This window comes from Ptychodera flava, chromosome 1 (genome assembly GCF_041260155.1).
Source record: "Ptychodera flava strain L36383 chromosome 1, AS_Pfla_20210202, whole genome shotgun sequence".
NCBI lineage: Eukaryota > Metazoa > Hemichordata > Enteropneusta > Ptychoderidae > Ptychodera > Ptychodera flava.
In genome coordinates, this window is record NC_091928.1 from 44,467,139 (window position 1) to 44,487,402 (window position 20,264).

Consider the following 20,264-nt stretch of genomic DNA (forward strand, 5'->3'; position numbering starts at 1 on the left):
TGAATTGGTGGCTAGATTCATATTAAAGAGGAATTTTTCACCAATGAATTTCAGTAAAGAATAAGTGTTTAGAATGGCTTTCTAAGATTTAAATTTACTATCATAGGATTTTTATTGTAATTATGACAGATCTTCAGTATTTGTAAATTAATGATTAGTTCTAGCATTTCTTTCAATCATTAATCTGTGATGTGCTCTATTTCAAGTATGATCCAGTTGGTCTAAATCTTTCTGCAGTAATGAAGAAAACCTAAATTTCTAACAGTGTCACTAACAGCATGTTGACAAGAAAAAATCATTTGAGCATAGAGAATTGGTTCATGTAAGTCTTATTGATGTGGTAGAGCTCCGAGGCATGAGAAGAACAAACAGCCCATGCGGTAAAAGGAAAAACAAATGTTTTGTCCAATGTGACTCTAGAGGGCTCTTCATCAAAAGGGATCCCTCTGGTGTGAAACCTCAGAGCTCTACCATTGTGCATGATTTCAAATGTAGCCAGCTGCCCCACACTAAGAGCCTGACCTAGCTATCTAAATTTTCTGGTCATCAGGAGGGGAAAAAAAGACAAGTACTGCGTTTTGTTTGTACCAAATTTGGATTTTTCAAGTATTTAAATATGTTCATAACTCCTGATGACCACTCTTTTCAGTAATCTTCCTCGCATCCCAATCATTTCTACTTAATGCATTTGCTGTTAAGGTTTCCTTTTAAGTCTCTCTTTACTTTTATTTTGCAAACTTGGCAAATGCTGTATTGTTTTTCTCTTTTCAAAGTCTACGTAAAAAATATAAAAAAATCAGTGTGTAGTGTGTAAATTCTTGACTATCACGTAAGTCGGCTTCACTTCTCCAACGGCATGCAAAAGTTCACAAACAGAAATTAATAGTTTGAATATAGTCTTACGAATTTCTTCATTTACTCATGAATACCATACTAAAATTTTAATTTTAAATTTTTGCAGCAGTTGTTGAATTTTGGAAATAAAAATGTTATCGAAATCTCAAAAAATATCATTAACTACTCATTCATGTACAACAGTAATATATATTCATCTTACAGACTCATGTAAATAAGACAGTGTAACTCATATTTCATTTGGATTTTCCACCTGGTAGTTAGTTTACAATCTTCACCTGGAACTCATGCATCAACTTCCAAGATAGATATATCTAAAAAAAATCAGAAGAAAGTGACTTTTGACATAATTTAGCATATTAATTATTGTCCGATATAAAACCATTTGATGACTTTTATCAGTTTGTTAGCAACTTGGCAACTCTACTTAATGAATATCAGTTTGGAAAAAAGTCAAATGTGATTTGCCAGTTTATAACTTGCAGGCTGTATAGTAACTGAAGAATCTACAGTGCTGAGAATTATTGGCATTGTATTTTAACCCTTAAAATGCCAAAGCCAGTTTTTGTCTCCTTTATAAAATAAATTTTTTCAGATTCAGGCACTTTTTTTCAGATTTTTCCAAAAATTCTGTTCAAAATCAGTAGCTCATTAAAAGTGATGTCAATGCGGTCCAAAATTATCCAAAACAATGACAGAAAAAATTCATAAAAACTGGTAAAATGTTGCACTAAAATTTTGATGAGAAAAGTTACAACACTCGAAGGGTTAATACATTGAAAAAGTGCAAAATGAAGTACATTCACTGTAAACATACAAAAAATCCTAAAGAATCAAAAAACTTGAAATGTAGACTGTTTTGATTTTTATATATGCATTGCTTGATTTTTGTGAATTCCTTTTTCTTGCACTTGCCTGTTCTTTCCTGAGTTAGCATTGCTTTATATCTCTAGCTCTTCTTCAGATCTTTGTCCTCTTTTGTTTTGACTCCCATGGGCAAAACTCTGGTTCATGGGTCCGCTTTTGGTGTATTTTTATTTGGCACCCTGTTTGTATGTGTGTCCAGGACTCACAAAATGGGGCAGCTTGCGAACAACTCCGAGTAGTGGTCCCCCATCTACTCTAAATACCGATGTGGGTGCTCGTCTTGCACACAAAACAGGCGGTCAGCAGCCGGAGGGTGGCCAAGATGCCAAGGACGGAGCAGTCATGCCGACGTCAGCCCATAAAGCAGCCTTGTATGTCTTCGGCGAGAAGTCACAAATGAAGGTAATGATCATGACATGTCTAGCTGTGGCTGATTTGATCTTTGGAGGGGGCTTAATGAAAACAAATGTGAAATTTGTATTGTATGGGTTGTATTTCAAAAATATTTTGCGTTTCATGTCACACAATTTATGTGCATTCTTTCTTATTTAATATCATCGAAGGAATCTTTTCTCAAACTAGATTCCTCGAACTTCACAAGATAACCAAACCCTTTTGAACTGAACTGAAATGAACTAAATTGAATCACAATCCTTGTACCCAGATCAATGATCCATCCTTCACTATCAACTGTAGACTTGGCTCTTGTCACCATTACTTCATCGAGTGTCTTGAATGTGTTTTGAATCAGTTTCCCAATAAATGGGACAGAATAGATGCATGAAATAGCCATTGCAGTCACAGGGTTTTGTAGCATTGTTGGTTGAGAGTGTGATATTCATAAGAATAATGAGGTTGAACAGTGAGGGCGCCATCACATGCAGTTTAGAAACTTTACTCTTGCATATCAGAAACAGTTTTTAGAAGTCAAATTTGCTGAAGTCCACAGAGACAAATTTTACTGTATATATAGTATATATAGTATATGGGTATTAGTGCCAAGTGACTTTTGGTATGACTTACAAGAAACTTTTTCCCGTCTCTTCATAGATGTGAAACCTTGAATGTCTATTGATCTATAAGACATTTTACTCTGTTTCTCAACACAGGCCATCAAGACTGAAAATTTCCCCAAGTGTGACTTCATACCGTGTGACTTCAATGAAGTTCGACACGTCAAGGCCAGTTTTAAGAAGCTGATGAGAGCGTGTGTGTCCAGTGCACCCCTGACAGATCCTGAAGTGTCATTTCACAAGCTAGTGGAAGACACAGAATGGCTGCTACAGGTAATATTTACAAAGAGCTTTTCGATAAAGTCTGTTCTTTTCAAAGCAACTACATATTGTCCAGTAATCATGATTGTCTTGCTGCAAGTTGAATCCACAGACCAAGCCACAACTCTGCAAAAACTTAAAAAGGTTGATTATGTGTAATATGTTTGATAATGTAGATATGCCTTTTAAATTTCCATCTTGTAGAGGTAATGCCATGAGATGAAATACAACTATAAGTGAGGTGGATTTTTCATAGCCATTTGATATGTTATTGGATGAATGAACCAGCACATTCAAGAAATATCATCACACTGGGTGATAATATAAAATCCTGATTTTTGTTCATTTTTGTGTTCCTACACAGATTCAGAATATAATGCAGCTGGCAGGGGCAGCGGTTGACTTGATGGACATACAGGGGTCATCTGTCATGATAAGTATGGAAGATGGAAGTGACTTCACATCTCAGGTATGTATCTGTGTTCTGTCCAGCTAGATTCTTGGCAGGTTATCTCCTCTTTGATTCCAGTCACAAAAATCCTTATTTTTGATGTGATAGGGCAATATCTCATATTATATTATATCATATCAGTATATTGATGGCGTAAATGCAGCCATCTGATTGGTTGAGATGCGAAAAGAACCTTGGTATATTCGCGATATACCACGGCTGGTACACATGCAAGCAAGAGCCAAAATCCTTTTTATGACGTTCTATGCCAGAATTTCAATATACTGTTATGATATAATAGCAATAAATCACACCCAGCGACGGTATACCACTTGATTTTGACCAGTTCACGACATATATTCACTCGCTATCGCTCGTGCATATATGTCGGGAACTGGTCAAAATCTCGTGGTATAACATTGCTTGGTGTGCTTTATTGCTTAATCAAATCTTTTTTGTTCATTGTCCTATACTGCCAGTGATTTGCTGTTTTGCATAAAAAGGGCACTTGTACAGTCACTGCATGGATGGCTGGCGTAAACTTGACAATCATTACTGATGATTGCATTGGCTAAGCCTCATTGGTGCAGCAGAACTGATCTTGGCTTAATTTCAATGCTCCCATCCAGTCAAACACAATGTTACATTTCTTTTCACAGTAGGGACCCCACTCAGATAATACATAAATTTTCAACCCCAGAACATATACTCAACAATGTAACGCCTTCCAGTTTCCATAGGTGCTTTTGTTCATATATACAGCAGGATTAACATTGCACACCCTTCTCCTTTCAGGTTGTGGCACTTACACAAGTTCTACTGGACCCATACTACCGTACCATAGATGGTTTCCGTGTGTTGGTTGAGAAGGAGTGGCTAGCCTTTGGACATAAATTTACTCACCGGTGTAACCACACTGCAGCACATCAGGGCAGTGGTTTTGCACCAATCTTCCTGCAGTTCCTTGATGCAGTTCATCAGGTTGGTCCCTCAGCAAGCAGCAACTTGCTGTACCAGTGACACGTAGTTGTCGCTTGCTTTGCCTTGGTAAAACCAGTCATATTTGGCCCTTCACTCGCTTGTTGCTTTTCTTTCTTTTAGACCAGTGTCACACTTTCTGTCTACATTTTCTGTCTCTGTCTCTCTCAATGTCTATACATATTCTCTATCTCTCTCCCCCCCCCTCTCTCTGTACATATTCTCTCTCTCTCTCTCTCTCTCTCTACATATTCTCTCTCAGTGTCTATATATATCCTCTTGCTCTCTCTCAGTTTTCCTATCACCATCCCCTCTGATTTTGTCTTCTTAATGATACCATAATTTTTCCCCTTTTCACTTTTAAAGCACTCATTTGACAATTCAGAGTACCATGACAAAATGATTTTATGCATAACTTATCCCTGACAGAGTATCATAACTTTGTAGGTTCCATGTTCACGTGTACAAACTAAATAAATGTTGAATTTAATGCAAATCTATTCTTTTTCATTCAGGTTGTGAATCAGTTTCCACTGTCATTTGAGTTCAACCAGTACTTCCTCAAGTTCATAGCATACCACTACTGCTCAGCAAGATTCAGAAACTTCTTTTTTGATTCAGAATGTGAAAGATTTGAATACGGTAAGTGTAGAGCATTTGCATGGACATCATCAAACAGCTTGGGGAAAAAAACCCAGATGTGCCATGAAACTGAAGGATCATGTAATTCATATCACTAGATCTCTGGACTCTTTCACCCCCAATTTCTGTTGTAGAACTCCAGCTTTGATATAGAAAACGATGGGAATGGGTGAAACCATGGTGTGTAAGGGTTAAAATAGCCATGAAAAAGTGGTAATTGAACATTTTGATTGTTATTTTATTTGTGTCTCAGCTTTCTAAAGGAAGCTTATTCCATAGTACAGTTCTTTATGATTTCCGGTATTTCAATGTCCCTGCTCATATTTTTATATGGGTAAGTGAAAAATGAAAAAATAATGGCATTGCATTCTGTAACTTGAGAATTAAGCAAGTCTCTTGGCTTTTCAATATCTCAAGTGAGTAAATTGAAGGAACAAACTCCAGCAAAGTTTGGTGCATTGGCAGTGGTGTGACCATGACAAATTGTGAACTAGTTAGCTTGTAGCACAAGGAAAGATAATTTACCTTCATGAATGAATGGAAGTAGATATCTAAAAAAATCCATAGAAAATGAACTGCAGAGAAACTAAACCTCTCTGTATTGAGACAGTGGTCTACACAAAACACTCACAATTTTGAACTAACACTGTCCAATACTTTTTGTCTTTAGGCACGCTATTTGAAGATTCTCGGACCAAATCAGGGAAAATTGGTGAGAGAGGAGATGGTACTTCCAAAGGGATACAAATCAAATCACTCTGGGATTACATCGACAGTATACATCTGAAAACACCACTTTTCTACAACTTTCTATATGCACCATCAATCAGAGACTGCGTAAGTCATATGATGATATATGCAAATGATATGGCAGTGAAAGTGATTTGTAACAATTGCAGTTTTGTCATTGTCATCTTCACCTTCCACAAAGTAATGCAGTATCGTTGCTGTGTTACTTTTGTGCCTGCGTTACTCTGTTATTGCTGTCTTATCAACAGAACAGTCAATAGAAATGAGGAAAAAAATTTTCTTGCACTCACAAGCTGGATGTCCCTTTTTAGTCCTTCAGACCGGAGGTCCAGTGGACTAATTTGATGGCTTTGTGTATGCTGTATTTCGCTTGCACCCACAAACTGAATGTTACCCTTTTGTTGTGCATGTCACTTACACTGCCACAGCCAACTACATGCGCCATGTACTTTTCCCATCAACAGTGCTTGGTTTCAGAGAGTGGATTTCTATTCAACTACAGTCGCTCAATATTTGCCCTGCTTTCTCCTTTTTCTTTTTGCTAAAATTACGAATGGAAAGAGCTTAACTTTTAGAGAAATACATATAATCAAATAAGAACAATGAATTTCAAGCAACCAATTGGCCAAAAGCTTCAGAGACACTACATATCAGCCTAGGTTTACTCTAATCTAGAGATTCATGCTGAATGTTGTACTCATATCTCATATATACCTGACTGCAGTGTGGGTTATTGCTTGACTTAAACTTGTGTCCTGCAAAAGATTGTAATTTTGAAATTTTGTAAAGTACCTATCTCACTGACATGAAACATATTTTGAATATTTTACCTCTATATGAACTACAGGTTCTTCGACCATATTCTGACATTGCAAACCTACGGATATGGGATTACTACATCAACGAAGATTTAAGGACGGGGTCAACATACGATAGAGAAGTTGTAACCAAGGCAACAGAACCTAATGAAGAGAATGAAGAGGGACCATTGTTGCCAACCGACAGGAGGATAATCAACGGATGCTATGACAACATTCAAGAGGCACAACTTGATATGTTCAGGTGGTTGCTGGAGGTAAGACATTGATACCCAGATTTTCATCATATTGTAGGCCCTACAGGGCTGTTCACAATTGACATAGTTTTTTTTTTCATCAGTATGCAGAAATAAACATTTGTCCGCATTTTTAGATTGCGCTTTTGAATATGTAGCATATATTTAGAATAATGAAAATAAATCTAAGTCAGTAGGCGACTGCTATCATAACAGTTGGTGACTCAGAGTACAAGCTGCAAAAACAGTCACATGCAACATTGAAAAAATTTGTCCGCATTTTAAGTAGCAGAGTCCAATGTCGCACGCGTGCAGCTATATTTAGTAACAAACCTGTAACCGTGAACATGGCTGTTGTCTTTTTAATTACAACATGTTTCTTTGGAAGATGACATTAATTGGTGCTTGAAAAGATGCGAGAAATCAAAATTTTATTTTTAAATCTATGCAATTGGGAACTGACATGCCCACTAGCTTGCTAGTACCCTATCCAATCACTTGTGTGTATTTGTCTGTCCTTGGATCGATGTGTTATCCTGCTATTGAGATGACACTGCATTTCTGTTTTTGATTGGACTGTGGGATAGCTGAGAAGTAACTCTGAAATGTAGCTGACATTTTATAAATAAATGTTGAATATTTGTAATGTGAACGTCATGGGTCAAGTTTAGTTAGCCTTGCACTGACTATAAAATGCCTAAGAACATTTTGATATCACCATGGTAATCATGGAGCAGTGTTGATACCTGCCAAGTTCATATTTCATATTTCACCATCGGGTCAAGTTGGTTAAACTTGTCAAACAAGGTTTGTTTTGATGCAGGCATACCAGTAACACTTTCTGTGTGTTTTTTTTTTAAAACAAGGAAATGAGTCACCTGGAGACTGATCTGTGTCATTTCCCGATGAAGTGGAAGTTTGTCTGGGAAAAGCTTGAAAGTCCAATGGAGTTGCAGAGCACAAGGACGACTGCAGCCAGTGAAATGGTCAAACAACATGGCACATCACTGCATAAGAAAACTACAATAGAAATATTGACAAAGGTATGTATACTTGCTTCTCTTTGTGTGTTACTACTGAATTGTGTCCATTTTCTAAAGTAACATCAACAACGAAACCAAGATTGTTTTTTTATTAGTGTACCGTATTTCAAACAATGCAGAATAATAAACAAACACTTACCAGGCAACATTTCAAACTTTGAATATTTAATATGGACAAAACGTCTTGTCCGATTGCCCACAGTCTCAATGTATGTTGGTGCTGTGGATGTTTTATGCCCCAGGGGATACAAACAGTCATACCAATCATATTCCTGTGTAGTATTACTCACAGTGCAATGTGATATGATTTGGTAGCTAAATACCTCAACCAGGCAAAGCACATGGAAAAAGCATACATGTATGGCAGCATATTTTCTGTCAGTTTTAATATTTTTGCTCATGCTTTTCAAGAAATCTAATCCCTGTATGCTACTGATGTGCAAGAATGTGTGAAAGGAAAGTATTATTAGAGCACAGTGTCAGTTTTCAAAACTACTAGTGCTATAAATCTTATTTTTTTCCAGGGTAAAGAAGGAAGCAAATCACAAACGCAGCCCCATCACTTTGAAACACACAGCTATGTGACTCCAACATACTGTGATTACTGCCAGCATTTACTGTGGGGCTTAGTGAAACAGGGATACAAAGGTAGGTACATATGTCATGCTGTCATGGCCATCTCACCTATGTAGGCATTTACTATTCAGATGCCAAGTGGTGATGTTGGGGTTGGTATTGGTCAAGCCTTGAATCAGTTTTGAATCAGTGCATATCATTGTGCTTTGGTGAGTAGAGCAAAAAATGTGGTTGACTTTAAAAATAGTAAAGAAATCATCAAAGTTAGAGTTACTGGTCCTGTAATGTTGTATTTTCTTGATCAACATCATCTAGACAATATTGCCAATATAACTCAGATAATTTTAAAATCTGACTAAATGATACTGCTGTGCTGATATTGCAAACATTTTCAATGTTATGGTACAAGGCACCAACTTTGCATGTACATTCTTTAAGTTCATCAAAAAGTATTGTCCAATGCTGTGTTGCAGAATATAACCAGATATCGGATGTTGGTTCTTTATATAAACTGCGGTTGTTGATAGATTAATGTAATCAATTATAAAATCCTGTATGACTTGCCCTTCCTTGTAGTTGGCATTGTAATTTCTCTTTTAGTGTCTTCATAATTCACATGTCTCAGCGAATGTGTTACCCACATTATGATGAAGAAAGATCCTTGAGCCACTTTGTTTTGTGACCTGATCAAATGTGCCTGCAGGGTTTTTGTATTGTTCTTTCCTCATTCACAAAATAGTTTTGTGACCTGATCAAATGCGGCTGCAGGGTTGTTATATTGTTCTTTCGTCATTCACAAAATAGTTTTGTGACCTGATCAAATGTGGCTGCAGGGTTGTCATCTTGTTCTTTTCTCATTCATATTTTAACTCTGTGCTACCATTGCAGGCATGAAGTGTTCAGAGTGTGGATATAACTGCCATGACAAGTGTCAGAACCTGGTACCTAAGCAGTGTGGTAAAGTGAAAATCAGCCGTGAATCATCATTCAGACAATCGCAGACATCCATGGAAGACGTAATCCGAGTTACACCACAGTCAACACCCATGATTTCAGGAGGTGGGTGTCACTCATTGGCCAGAAATAGGAACTTGAAATAACCATTATTTTCTAGTATTAGAATGGATCATGTCAGATACTTACCAATATGCTGTGGGTAGTGTAATTTATGGAAATACGGTACAAGAAACATAAGTAGTCATATAAAACCTTGCTTCAAGCATAGTGCTAGAATACTTCTAATATTTCAGCTATGATGACTGTAGCTTTTAAAGAAATTTCTACAGACAGTTGTTGATTTCAGACATGTTTGTACTAATAATGCGTTACCGAAGAAGTCGCTCTTTGTCATAAGTTGTCATCTTTTCTCCTATCTAGGTCAAACAACACCAACCTATTACGATCACTCATGGCAATCAGCTCAGGTTAGTGAAACAAGGACCCACGAGGGATATCTTTGGAAGAGGGGTGCACTTCTGAAGGGATGGAAACAACGCTGGTTTGTATTGGATTCCACTAAACACCAGGTCAGTTGACTTTGTGACTACTAACATGATATATTGCTTCCTTTCATACTTTCAGTTTTCTAATATGGTCACTTGCTAAGGTGACAATACTTACAATATGACAGTGGAATCATAAAAGAGTAAATTTTAATGTCAGTGATTGAGCTCCCACTACAACCAATTCTTTCCAATAATCTAAGTCAAATAAGATTTAGGCCCATGCAATAAATATCTGTATCATTTACAGTGTTTCAAAGTCGGGGTGCGGCTTCAATTAGAGGTGCGCCTCAATTTGGAATTTTACGGTACACAGATAGACATTAACGTCAATTTTATTCAATAATACAAAGTTAATGAGAATGTCAGAATTACATCACAATCAATACACAAAGAAGGCCACATAATTCCAGGTTGTTAACTTGAAACAAAAGCTCAACTGCATTTCGCTAGACATTATGAATGCCAGAGTATGTTGCCTTCTTTGTATAACTCTTTCACATATGACATGATCCATCGGAGTGCTGGTTACTGACTGCATACTTATGCAATTTGCTTCCTATAGTACATTATCTTCCTGTACCATTCATATGCGATATGCTTTCTATAGTACGTTGTCTTCCTGTACCATGCCCATGTCATGCCATACATTATTTTCAATACACACATTGTATCCCTGGCGATACCTGCTACCTCTCACAGACTTCTCTGTTCTTCACTCTCAGCTGCGATACTATGAATCCAAGGAAGACACGCACTGCAAGGGTTTCATTGATTTGTCCGAAATCGAATCTTTGCAACTCTCTGCTGTAGCACTTCCTGGTGCTCCAAAGAAAGCTGAAGAAAAAGCCTTCTTTGATGTGAGTATACAAATACTGACCTTTGACCTTATGTTACGTCTCAAGATTACATTCAATCGGCTGAATGACTTCCACCACCATCATGATGACACAAATTGTAATAGATGTACAAAGGTTTATATCCTATTGAGATGAGCGTCAATATACAACAGATTCTGTTGTACCGATGGAATTGATCCAGAGGCCAAGCTCTGTTTATTGTTCCTTTGTATCATCAATCATTTGTCATGTTGATTGATTTAAGAATGCAGTGTTCTTAATTTGGTCATCGTCTTGATAAACTGACAATCGCCTCTTCTCTCATAGGAAAGAAACATGAATTCTGAGTGTTATCTAGTTTGTAGACACTCTGGGTTGTGTAATTGCCATAAGACTTGCCAGTGTCTGTTGTGGGAATAGTATCAAAACATAGTTTCAAACTTCACTCCTTATTATTGCAAACCTGTTGTTCCTCCAATAGTTAAAGACAATTCGAAGAGTTTACAACTTTCTTGCTGACTCTAAAGACCATGCAGACGAGTGGATCAACAAGATTCAAGAATGCCTCTGAAGATGTGGTGCTATTCCCATGCTGACTAAGCCGATTAATTCACAGATGTGGAAGGGCAAATGCGTGTGTCTTCAACCACATGACAAATACCTTTCCATTTCTATAGGTAATATGCAAATTACCTGCATATTACCTGCATATTATCACAAGTGCATCTGTACATATCTTTACAGAGCATGGTTTAAATCGTGACGAGACATACTGAATTTTTTACAAATATGTTTGTCGGTCAGAAGTAAGCTACATACGCTACCTTTTCCCCTTCAACCAAGATGTGTACTTTGAACTTTGTCCTTTCAACTGTGAACTGAACTGTCACCTTTTCTCTATCCAAATGTAAAAACCCAGGCATTGCTCACTTGCGTATGCCTTTACATGAATACCGTTGACGAGACTTACCATGCTGTTACCAAGGTGACAGCTGTTGCTATAGCTCCGAGTTGGTAAGGGTGTTATACCAAAGCAATGGTAGTTGTTAATTTAGATCAAATGGAGTGCCAAGACTTTCCTAAGTTTGGTCTTTGGTACTTTTTATGGAAAAGAAGAAGAAAAGGTCCCTTAGTTTATACCCTATGCTTGCCACTATGTAGCAGAATTGTGAAGAAAATGAACTTTTTTATAACTTATTACACAAATGCCAAGGCTGAACATTAAAGTGCAATGTTAGACGTTGTTTGTCTTGTCAAGTTTTTCAAACTTCTTGTCAGTTTAATTTCAAAGGCATCGTAAATTGTTAATGAACTGGTATAGCAAAGAATATTCAATAGAATTAGAATCACAAGTTTTGACACAAAAGGCAATGTACTAGAGTTTATCACACCTGCAAGATAGTGGACTTGTCCCATTGATATTAAAATGAGGGATATTCCATTCAGATGTCAGGGGTTCATTGAGTAAGTTTCTAGACATAGGTTTTAAGTTATACACAAACTAGAGGAAGTTTTGTTTTTTTTTGAAGCCCAAGAATGTAATGTAAAAGGACAAATTTATGTGAATTCAGCATTTTGTTAATTTTTACATAAGTTTTCAGTGTTTGAGACAGCTTGAAGTGAAGTTGTTTCTGTTCCAAATTTGTTTCTTTAGGAAAAAGATTTAGAAATTTTGTGCCTGTGAGGCATAATCGTAGGCCTCTTTTTTAGTCAAATGTATTTCTAAATATTTCCAAATTTCATTCGGTTACATATGCATGCTTAGATCATCGCAACTTTCTGCTAAAAAAATATTAAAATATGTACCAAAATTTATTCAATGTGGTAGTTTTGTGAGTATGTAAATTTTGTACAAAAAAAACTTTAGAAACCTTCATTACAGAAGGGTATCACTTTGTGTATTTATTAGAAGTCTGTGTACAGTTGTATGTATTTGGTGCATATTTTTTATCGTTTTAAACTAACTATCACATGATAGAGCGACTGATTGTCTGTTTTCTACATTGGTAATAGAATTCATCACATACAGGGCTAGTTGTTGAATGACTCTAGGTGTAAAATGTTGAATAGCAACAAATTAATGTAAAATCCCAGATGAACCAACTTCAAAGAGCATTTTTGTAATCACATTGCAATTTGAAATAATAGAATATCATGATGCAAATGAATTATGTGTGGTAACATGGCAACTTTTAAAACGCATACCACAAAGCAAATGAATTGTCTACGAAACTTACAACCTTTTAAAAATGTCCAAATATACTTGTCAAAATACGCCACAAACAGTTTACAGAACTGTGAGCAAGTCTTTGGTAATGCATGTAAAGTAATAGCAATGCAAACATTACATGGTAAAACAGTTAAAAATGTTAAAAAAGTCAGCTAGAAACTTTCGTCAATAAAAATACCTGCATACTTCTGCATGCTTTATTTCCAAGATGTATAATACCATACATTTGGCTCTTACCCAGGATGAGAAAAAATGTAATTCCTCTATCACAAATATTAGGATGAGGGAAAGTTCTGTTACTTTTGCAAGAATCAAGTAAAATTTTCAAGTAAATTCGAAAAAAAATGAATGAATGAATGAATGGATGCGTCAGAGGTTGATAAATAACACTGAAATCTTTCAGAATTTGTTCAACGTCATTCTTCTAATAACCATTGTGCTTTGTGACTGTCTACATTTGGCAAGATCATCCTTACAAGTGGCAACCATAGAGGGCACTATTCCTAAATGCAATCTGCTGTGCCACTGCTCTGCTTCAGTGTCAACATGAAGAAAAGAATCTGTACCCCATTTCCAAGTAGGGTAATGAAATTCATTGGCAACTTTACTGAAGTGTAAGAACTTACCAGGGCTCTTTTGATAGGAAAATGTTATATTGACTTACCGTGGGGAAGTTCACACAATTGTTAACATTGTTTCTGACACCAGATGAAATGGCAATGAAAGGCTGGAGATAGGATGTTAGAAATGTACTCATGTTTAGAGTGTTTTGACTGCTCACCCCTGTTTGCAAGTGTAGAGGCCGAATTTTTGTAGAGAGAGCAATAGGTTTGTACCAAAATTTGCTGATGAAAGGGTAAAATGTGCAAAATTAGTAAAGATAAATTTGTGTCTTCAATAACTGTAGAAAGAAAATCGATCAATATATTCTCTCTCTCAACTCGATTTGACAATTTTATGTAACATTCCACCATTGAGCTATTATGCGAATTGAAACTACGTCATTCAATTTGTACAATCACATGCCATACAATTTATGTGCAGAAATAAAAACCATCACATTCAGCAGAATTTCAAAGATCTTCAAAATTTCTTTCATCAGCAAGTTCCAAATCAAAAGGACAATTTTTGTCATCCTTATGTGCTTTTTGCTGTTCAGAATCATGTCCGCCTGGCTAGGTGTAATTTTATAATTTAAATTCAACTTTTTGTTTTGTCCTTTTTTGTAAATACAAAAGTTAATCTTCAGAGGAATTGCTCATTAAATAGACACCTGTTTTAAAGTGATCTGTGTTGATGTTTCCTTCTGTTAACCCACACATCTAGCTCTAGCAGCGCCACAGTACCCTGCTAGTTTTTATCGTTGTGTACTGAAAATATTTTAAAGTTAACTGACTGAATGTCCCAGACCAATCTCTTTGTAAGCTCTGTGTGTGTGCCAAAAATGAACATAACATGATGTTTTAATTTTCAAAACTGTTAACTCATTTGATCATGTCTTTTCAGGACATGGTAATGATCAAATGTGGATAATAAACAATTCCAAGATACTCTTGGACAATTGAAATCGAGGTCTACTTCAAAAATAACATCTATACTAAAACTTTCAATTTTTCCTCATAATGCATCACAATACTACATAATAAATTGTAAAAAGGTTTGAAAAAACATTCACCAAGCGTTTTTCCATAAAAATGGTCACGCTGTCACAAGTATGTAGTTTTAGGGTATAATTCTGCATATTAATTCTAAAGTTGTTTATACAGAAGGAGACACTATCAGTATGCTTGATATCTTCATTGACAACATATTTGTTGAATTTGGAGGACACATTTTCCAACAGTGTATAGGAATTCCTATGGGCACTAACTGTGCCCCTTTGCTTGCAGACTTATTTCTGTTCTCTCACAAGGCAGAATTTATCCAAAACTTAATCAAACAGAAATAGGTCTCTGTGGCTAGAACTTTCAACCTTACATTCACATACATAGACAATGTCGTTTCAATGAATAATGCCAGATTCAGTGGCTATCTCGCTATGATTTATCCTCCAGAGTTGGAGATTAAAGAAAGTACAGACATGTAAACGGCCTCTTGTGCTTCACATCTGGATACCTTTCATATCTGGCCACCTTTTGCTAGGCTATATGACAAGAGAGATGATTCCAACTTTACTATCATAATTTCCCACACCTCATCAGTAATATTCCACTCTCTCATCAGCTTATGGGGTATACATTTCCCAGCTGTGCTGTCTTGTGTGTGTGTTTGTAGCAATTGACTAGTAATAACGAATTTTGACTTATTTTTAATTATGGATGGACGATTGTAATTGATCAATCAACTGACGAGTCGATGTTTTATTGTTGAAAATTGTTTTATGGAGTTTGCTTTCATGCTGGTGTCTTAAAGCACACTCCCTACGCCATAGTATTGTTCTCAGTATCTTTTTCCACGAACTCCTGAATTTTCTGTATTTCAGTCAGAAGCCACCAGACGATTCTGTCAGAACCTACAAGGTGATTCTGTCAGAGTCTACCAAGTGATATGTGTATTTATTACAAGTTTGTGTATAGTTGTATGTATTTGGTGCATATTTTTTATCGTTTTAAACTAACTATCACATGATAGAGTGACTAAACGTCTATTTTCTACATTGGTAATGTAATTCATCACATACAGAGCTAGGTGTAAAATGTTGAATAGCAAGATTTATATAAAATCCCAGATGAACCAACTTCAAAGAGCATGATTGTAATCATATTGCAATTTGAAACAATAGAATGTCATGATGCAAATGAATTACGTGTGGTAACATTGCAACTTTTAAAACGCATACCACAAATCAAATGATTTGTCTACGAAACTTACAACCTTTAAAAATGTCCAAATGTACTTGTCAAAATATGCCTCCAGCAGTTTACACAACAGTGAGCAAGTCTTTGGTAATGCATGTAAAGTAATAGCAATGCAAACATTACATGGTAAAACATTTAAAAATGTTTAAAAAATCAGCTAGAAACTTTTGTCAATAAGAAAACCTGCATACGTCTGCATGCTTTATTTCCAAGATGTATAATACCATACATTTGGCTCTTACCCAGGATGAGAAAAAAGTAATTCCTCTATCACAAACATTAGGATGAGGTACAGTGCTGTTACTTTTGCAAGAATCAAGTAAAATTTTCAAGTAAATTCGAAAGAATGAATGAATGAATGAATGAATTGATGTGTCCGAGGCTGACAAATAACACTGAAATTTTTCAGAATTTGTACAACGTCATTCTTCTAATAACTATCATGCTTTGTGACTGTCTACATTTGGCAAGATCATCCTTACAAGTGGCAACCAAAGAGGACGCTATTCCTAAATCCAATCAGAAGTGCCACCACTTTGCTTCAGTGTCAACATGAAGAAAAGAATCTGCACCCCATTTCCAAGTAGGGTATTGACATTTATTGGCAACTTTACTGAAGTGTAAGAACTTACCAGGGCTCTTTTGATAGGAAAATGTTATATAACTTGCCATGGGGAAGGTGACGCTATTGTTAGCTTTTGTTTATGAAACCAGATGAAACTGTGAAAGGCTAGAGATAGGATTATAGTAATATACTCATTTTTAGAGTGTTTTGACTGCTCACCCCTGTTTGCAAGTACAGAAGCCTAATTATTCTAGAGAGAGCAATAGGTTTGTACCAAAATTTATTGGTGAAATGGTAAAAGTGCAAAGTTAGCATAGGTAAATTTGTGTCTCAATAACTTTGGAAAGAAATTCGATCAATAGGTTCTCTCTTTCAACTCATATGACAATTTTATGTAACTTTCCACCATTGAGCTATTTTGCGAATTGAAACCACGTCATTCAATTTGTACAATCACATGTCATACAATTTATGCGCAGGAAAAACCCATCACATTCAGTAGAATTTCATAGATTTTCAAATTTCTTTTATCAGCAAGTTCAAAATGAAATTGACAATTACTTGGTCATTCTCACGTGCTTTTTGCTGTTTAGAGTCATGTCCGCCTGGCTAGGTGTAATTTTATAATTTAAATTCAACCTTTTGGTCTGTTTTCTTTTTTGTAAATACAAAAATTAATCTTCAGAGGAATTGCTCATTAAATAGACACCTGTTTTAGAGTGACCTGTGTTACTCTCTGTTTCAAATTGTAGACCCAAAGTGCCGATATAAGTGTTCATTATCACAATACTGAAATAACTTTTGGCAAAATCAACTCAATATCAGTATCCGATTTATTTGCAAATCTATTGTTATTATCAAAGGGAGTAAATTTAAGAAACACGCAATCTATGGCAGGAAAACCATAGCCTTTTTCGAGTGAAAATAACGGGCTGTTTTCCGACGCCTACAGACAACCTGTTGCACGGTTTGGCAACCTTTGACCAGATTACTAGTGTGCCCCTTGAATAAGGAACTCAGGGAAAAATATATTCCTGCTTACTACCAAGTAATACCAAGTATAGACAAATTTGTACAATTGCTAAGCACAGATAAGGCAGATGTTATCTGTAATATGAGTAGATTTATATTTTATGCTTTTGAAGCACGAAAGGAGGCGAATGTCTAATTTGTGTGTACCTTTGACCAAATGTATTTTTGAATTTATACCATAACACATAGGGCCGGTGGCCTGAAGTGAAATAAAGATTACTACTACTACTATAAATTAAGATACACGAAAGATTGATCAAGTTGGTGATTTTGTACCTAGTGACATTCAAAAATTATATGTTTGAAGGGGACCTTGCTGATGTTATAGCTTTGGCAGTATTCAAACAAGGTCCTTACCTATTTAATCTTTTCGATATCATTGCTATGATGGCTATAAAGCCGGTACGTTTCATGACACCTGTGATGAAAACAAAGGCTACAAAAAAGTTTGGGCGCCATTTACTGCTGCTAAAGATGCACTGTTGATGACAACTGCCTACCTGTTCCCTAAAACTCAAAACAACAAGACACTAATCTCTCGATTATCATTAGTTTATTGAGAAAAAAGTATTGTAAATTTTTAAAAATGTGCTGATTACAATATTATCACATCAAAGTGACTACTAACACACTAGTAACTTCCAATCGATAACCTTACATTTTAGATTAAACTATTTGAAATAAAAATTACATGATTTGAAATTAACATTACATGTATGAAATACAAATTACAAGTATGAAATAAAAATTACAAGTATGAAATAAAAATTACAAGTATGAAAAAAATGACCAGTGTAACTATGAACTAAAAATTATAAGCATGAAATAAAAGAACCAACAAAGGCTACAAAAAAGTTTGGGCGCCATTTACTGCTGCTAAAGATGCACTGTTAATGATGACTGCTTACCTGTTCCCTAAAACTCAAAACAACAAGACACTAATCTCTCGGTTATCATTAGTTTATTGAAAAAACAATATTATAATTTTTATAAATGTGACGATTACAATATTATCACATCATAGTGACTACTCACACACTGTTAACTCTGTTCCAAATAAAAATGTGGGAGAATTATTTCTAATCTATATCCTTAATCCTTAGATTAAACTATTTGAAATAAAAATTACATGATTTAAAATAAACATTACAAGTATGAAATAAAAATTACAAGTATAAGTATGAAATAAAAATTACAAGCATGAAATAAAATAATTAACAAAGGCTACAAAAAAGTATGGGCGCCATTTACTGCTGCCGAAGATGCACTGTTGATGACGACTGCTTACCTGTTCACTAAAACTCAAAACAACAAGACACCAATCTCTTGGTTATTATTAGTTTATTGAAAAAAATATTGTAATTTTTAATAAATGTGACAATTACAATATTATCACATCATAGTGACTACTCACACATTGTTAACTCTGTTCCAAATAAAAAGGTGGTGGAATTTTTTCTAATCTATATCCTTAATCCTTAGATTAAACTATTTGAAATAAAAATTACATGATTTGAAATAAAAATTACAAGTATGAAATAAAAATTATCTTAAAAATTACAAGTGTTAAATAAAACTTACAACTATGAAAAAAATTACTAGTATAACTATGAAATAAAAATTACAAGCTTGAAATAAAATAATTAAAGGCATGAAATATAAAAACGTTACTCCTGTAGCCTCATTAAGCCAGTGTACCAGGGACGTTGGAATTTTTGTTACTGCTAATCATTGAACTGTTGATAATGTTCAAGTGAACAATGGAATAATGAAAATATTAAGAGGATGTTTCATTTGTCTGGCACTGATAGTAACTGATCCACGGAATCCCTACATCGCATCGAAAGTTGCTGTGGTAAATTCAGGTGAATCTGATATACTAGACGAAAATGCACCGAAGATGGCTGATTTAAGGCAGCTCTGGGTACATCTGAAGAGCATTTTGGGTAATTTTATGTTTATGGTGGACTGAATGTGCACCGGTATGTGCTCTCATAGGTATGTTTCAGGTGAAACAAATATCGATAAGTATGGTTTCCTAAATATAAAATTATAATCCCCTTTTCGTCCGTCTCATCTGTAGTCTAATTTTGCGTGATGTGATACTTTGAAAATAAGGTGCTAGCATTACCAACTCTTACATGTGGAAAGTATTGCATCGTAAACAAATATCGGTACATGACATCTCTTTAGAGTGACTTGGGTTAAACATAGAAAAATATCAACTCTTTAACAATCTTTGTCCAACTGGCTTTTTATCAGGTACATTGACTATTGCGTGGCATGTTGACTACTTTGGCGGATATACAGTTGCAAAGATTGCAATCTTCAACCCATCATTGATATGGTGAGATGTTTGCATTTTAGGGGCAGGGGTTTTGATAATGAAGTAATAGACTATGGTACAGGACCTCTGCAAGAAATGGAAAAAAACATTGTGATTATGTTTTTCGATTTTCGAGCATTGATAATGTACTGTACATTTTGGACAAGTTGGTCGTTATGGAAATTTATAAACATTACGTCTGTTGCCTATGGACTTTCGTCGTACAGTAAGTGCTGGTGTTACATGACGCACAGCCCACTAACCTTGACGCTGAGTACAATAACTATTGGTGTCAGTAGACACTATTTGACCTTTGAGCTCATAAGAGCTCTACGTCATCGCAGGAATATCAAGACAAAATTCCAGATTTTGTAATCGCACACGATACACTGTACTACTTTTGTGGTAAAGTTGAACTGCAC

General features: G+C 35.6%; 1 protein-coding gene across 19 annotated transcripts in view; it reads left to right on the forward strand.

Annotated features, from left to right (window-relative positions):
• The window catches only part of LOC139138699 (myotubularin-related protein 13-like), a 100,066-nt gene extending 85,718 nt beyond the window's left edge, over positions 1 to 14,348 (forward strand). For 15 of the 19 annotated variants that reach the window (XM_070707200.1, XM_070707208.1, XM_070707232.1 and 12 more), the window contains 13 exons: positions 1,922 to 2,124; positions 2,832 to 3,008; positions 3,361 to 3,465; positions 4,243 to 4,428; positions 4,941 to 5,067; positions 5,738 to 5,904; positions 6,665 to 6,892; positions 7,738 to 7,914; positions 8,439 to 8,562; positions 9,379 to 9,549; positions 9,868 to 10,016; positions 10,718 to 10,852; positions 11,313 to 14,348. In XM_070707200.1, coding sequence (XP_070563301.1) covers positions 1,922 to 2,124; positions 2,832 to 3,008; positions 3,361 to 3,465; positions 4,243 to 4,428; positions 4,941 to 5,067; positions 5,738 to 5,904; positions 6,665 to 6,892; positions 7,738 to 7,914; positions 8,439 to 8,562; positions 9,379 to 9,549; positions 9,868 to 10,016; positions 10,718 to 10,852; positions 11,313 to 11,402 — 2,039 coding nt within the window. In that variant the 3' untranslated portion in view covers positions 11,403 to 14,348. The remainder of the gene's footprint in view (positions 1 to 1,921; positions 2,125 to 2,831; positions 3,009 to 3,360; positions 3,466 to 4,242; positions 4,429 to 4,940; positions 5,068 to 5,737; positions 5,905 to 6,664; positions 6,893 to 7,737; positions 7,915 to 8,438; positions 8,563 to 9,378; positions 9,550 to 9,867; positions 10,017 to 10,717; positions 10,853 to 11,312) is intronic. The other 4 variants (XM_070707251.1, XM_070707298.1, XM_070707329.1 and 1 more) reach the window with 1 other exon arrangement.
• Positions 14,349 to 20,264: the final 5,916 nt, after the last annotated feature.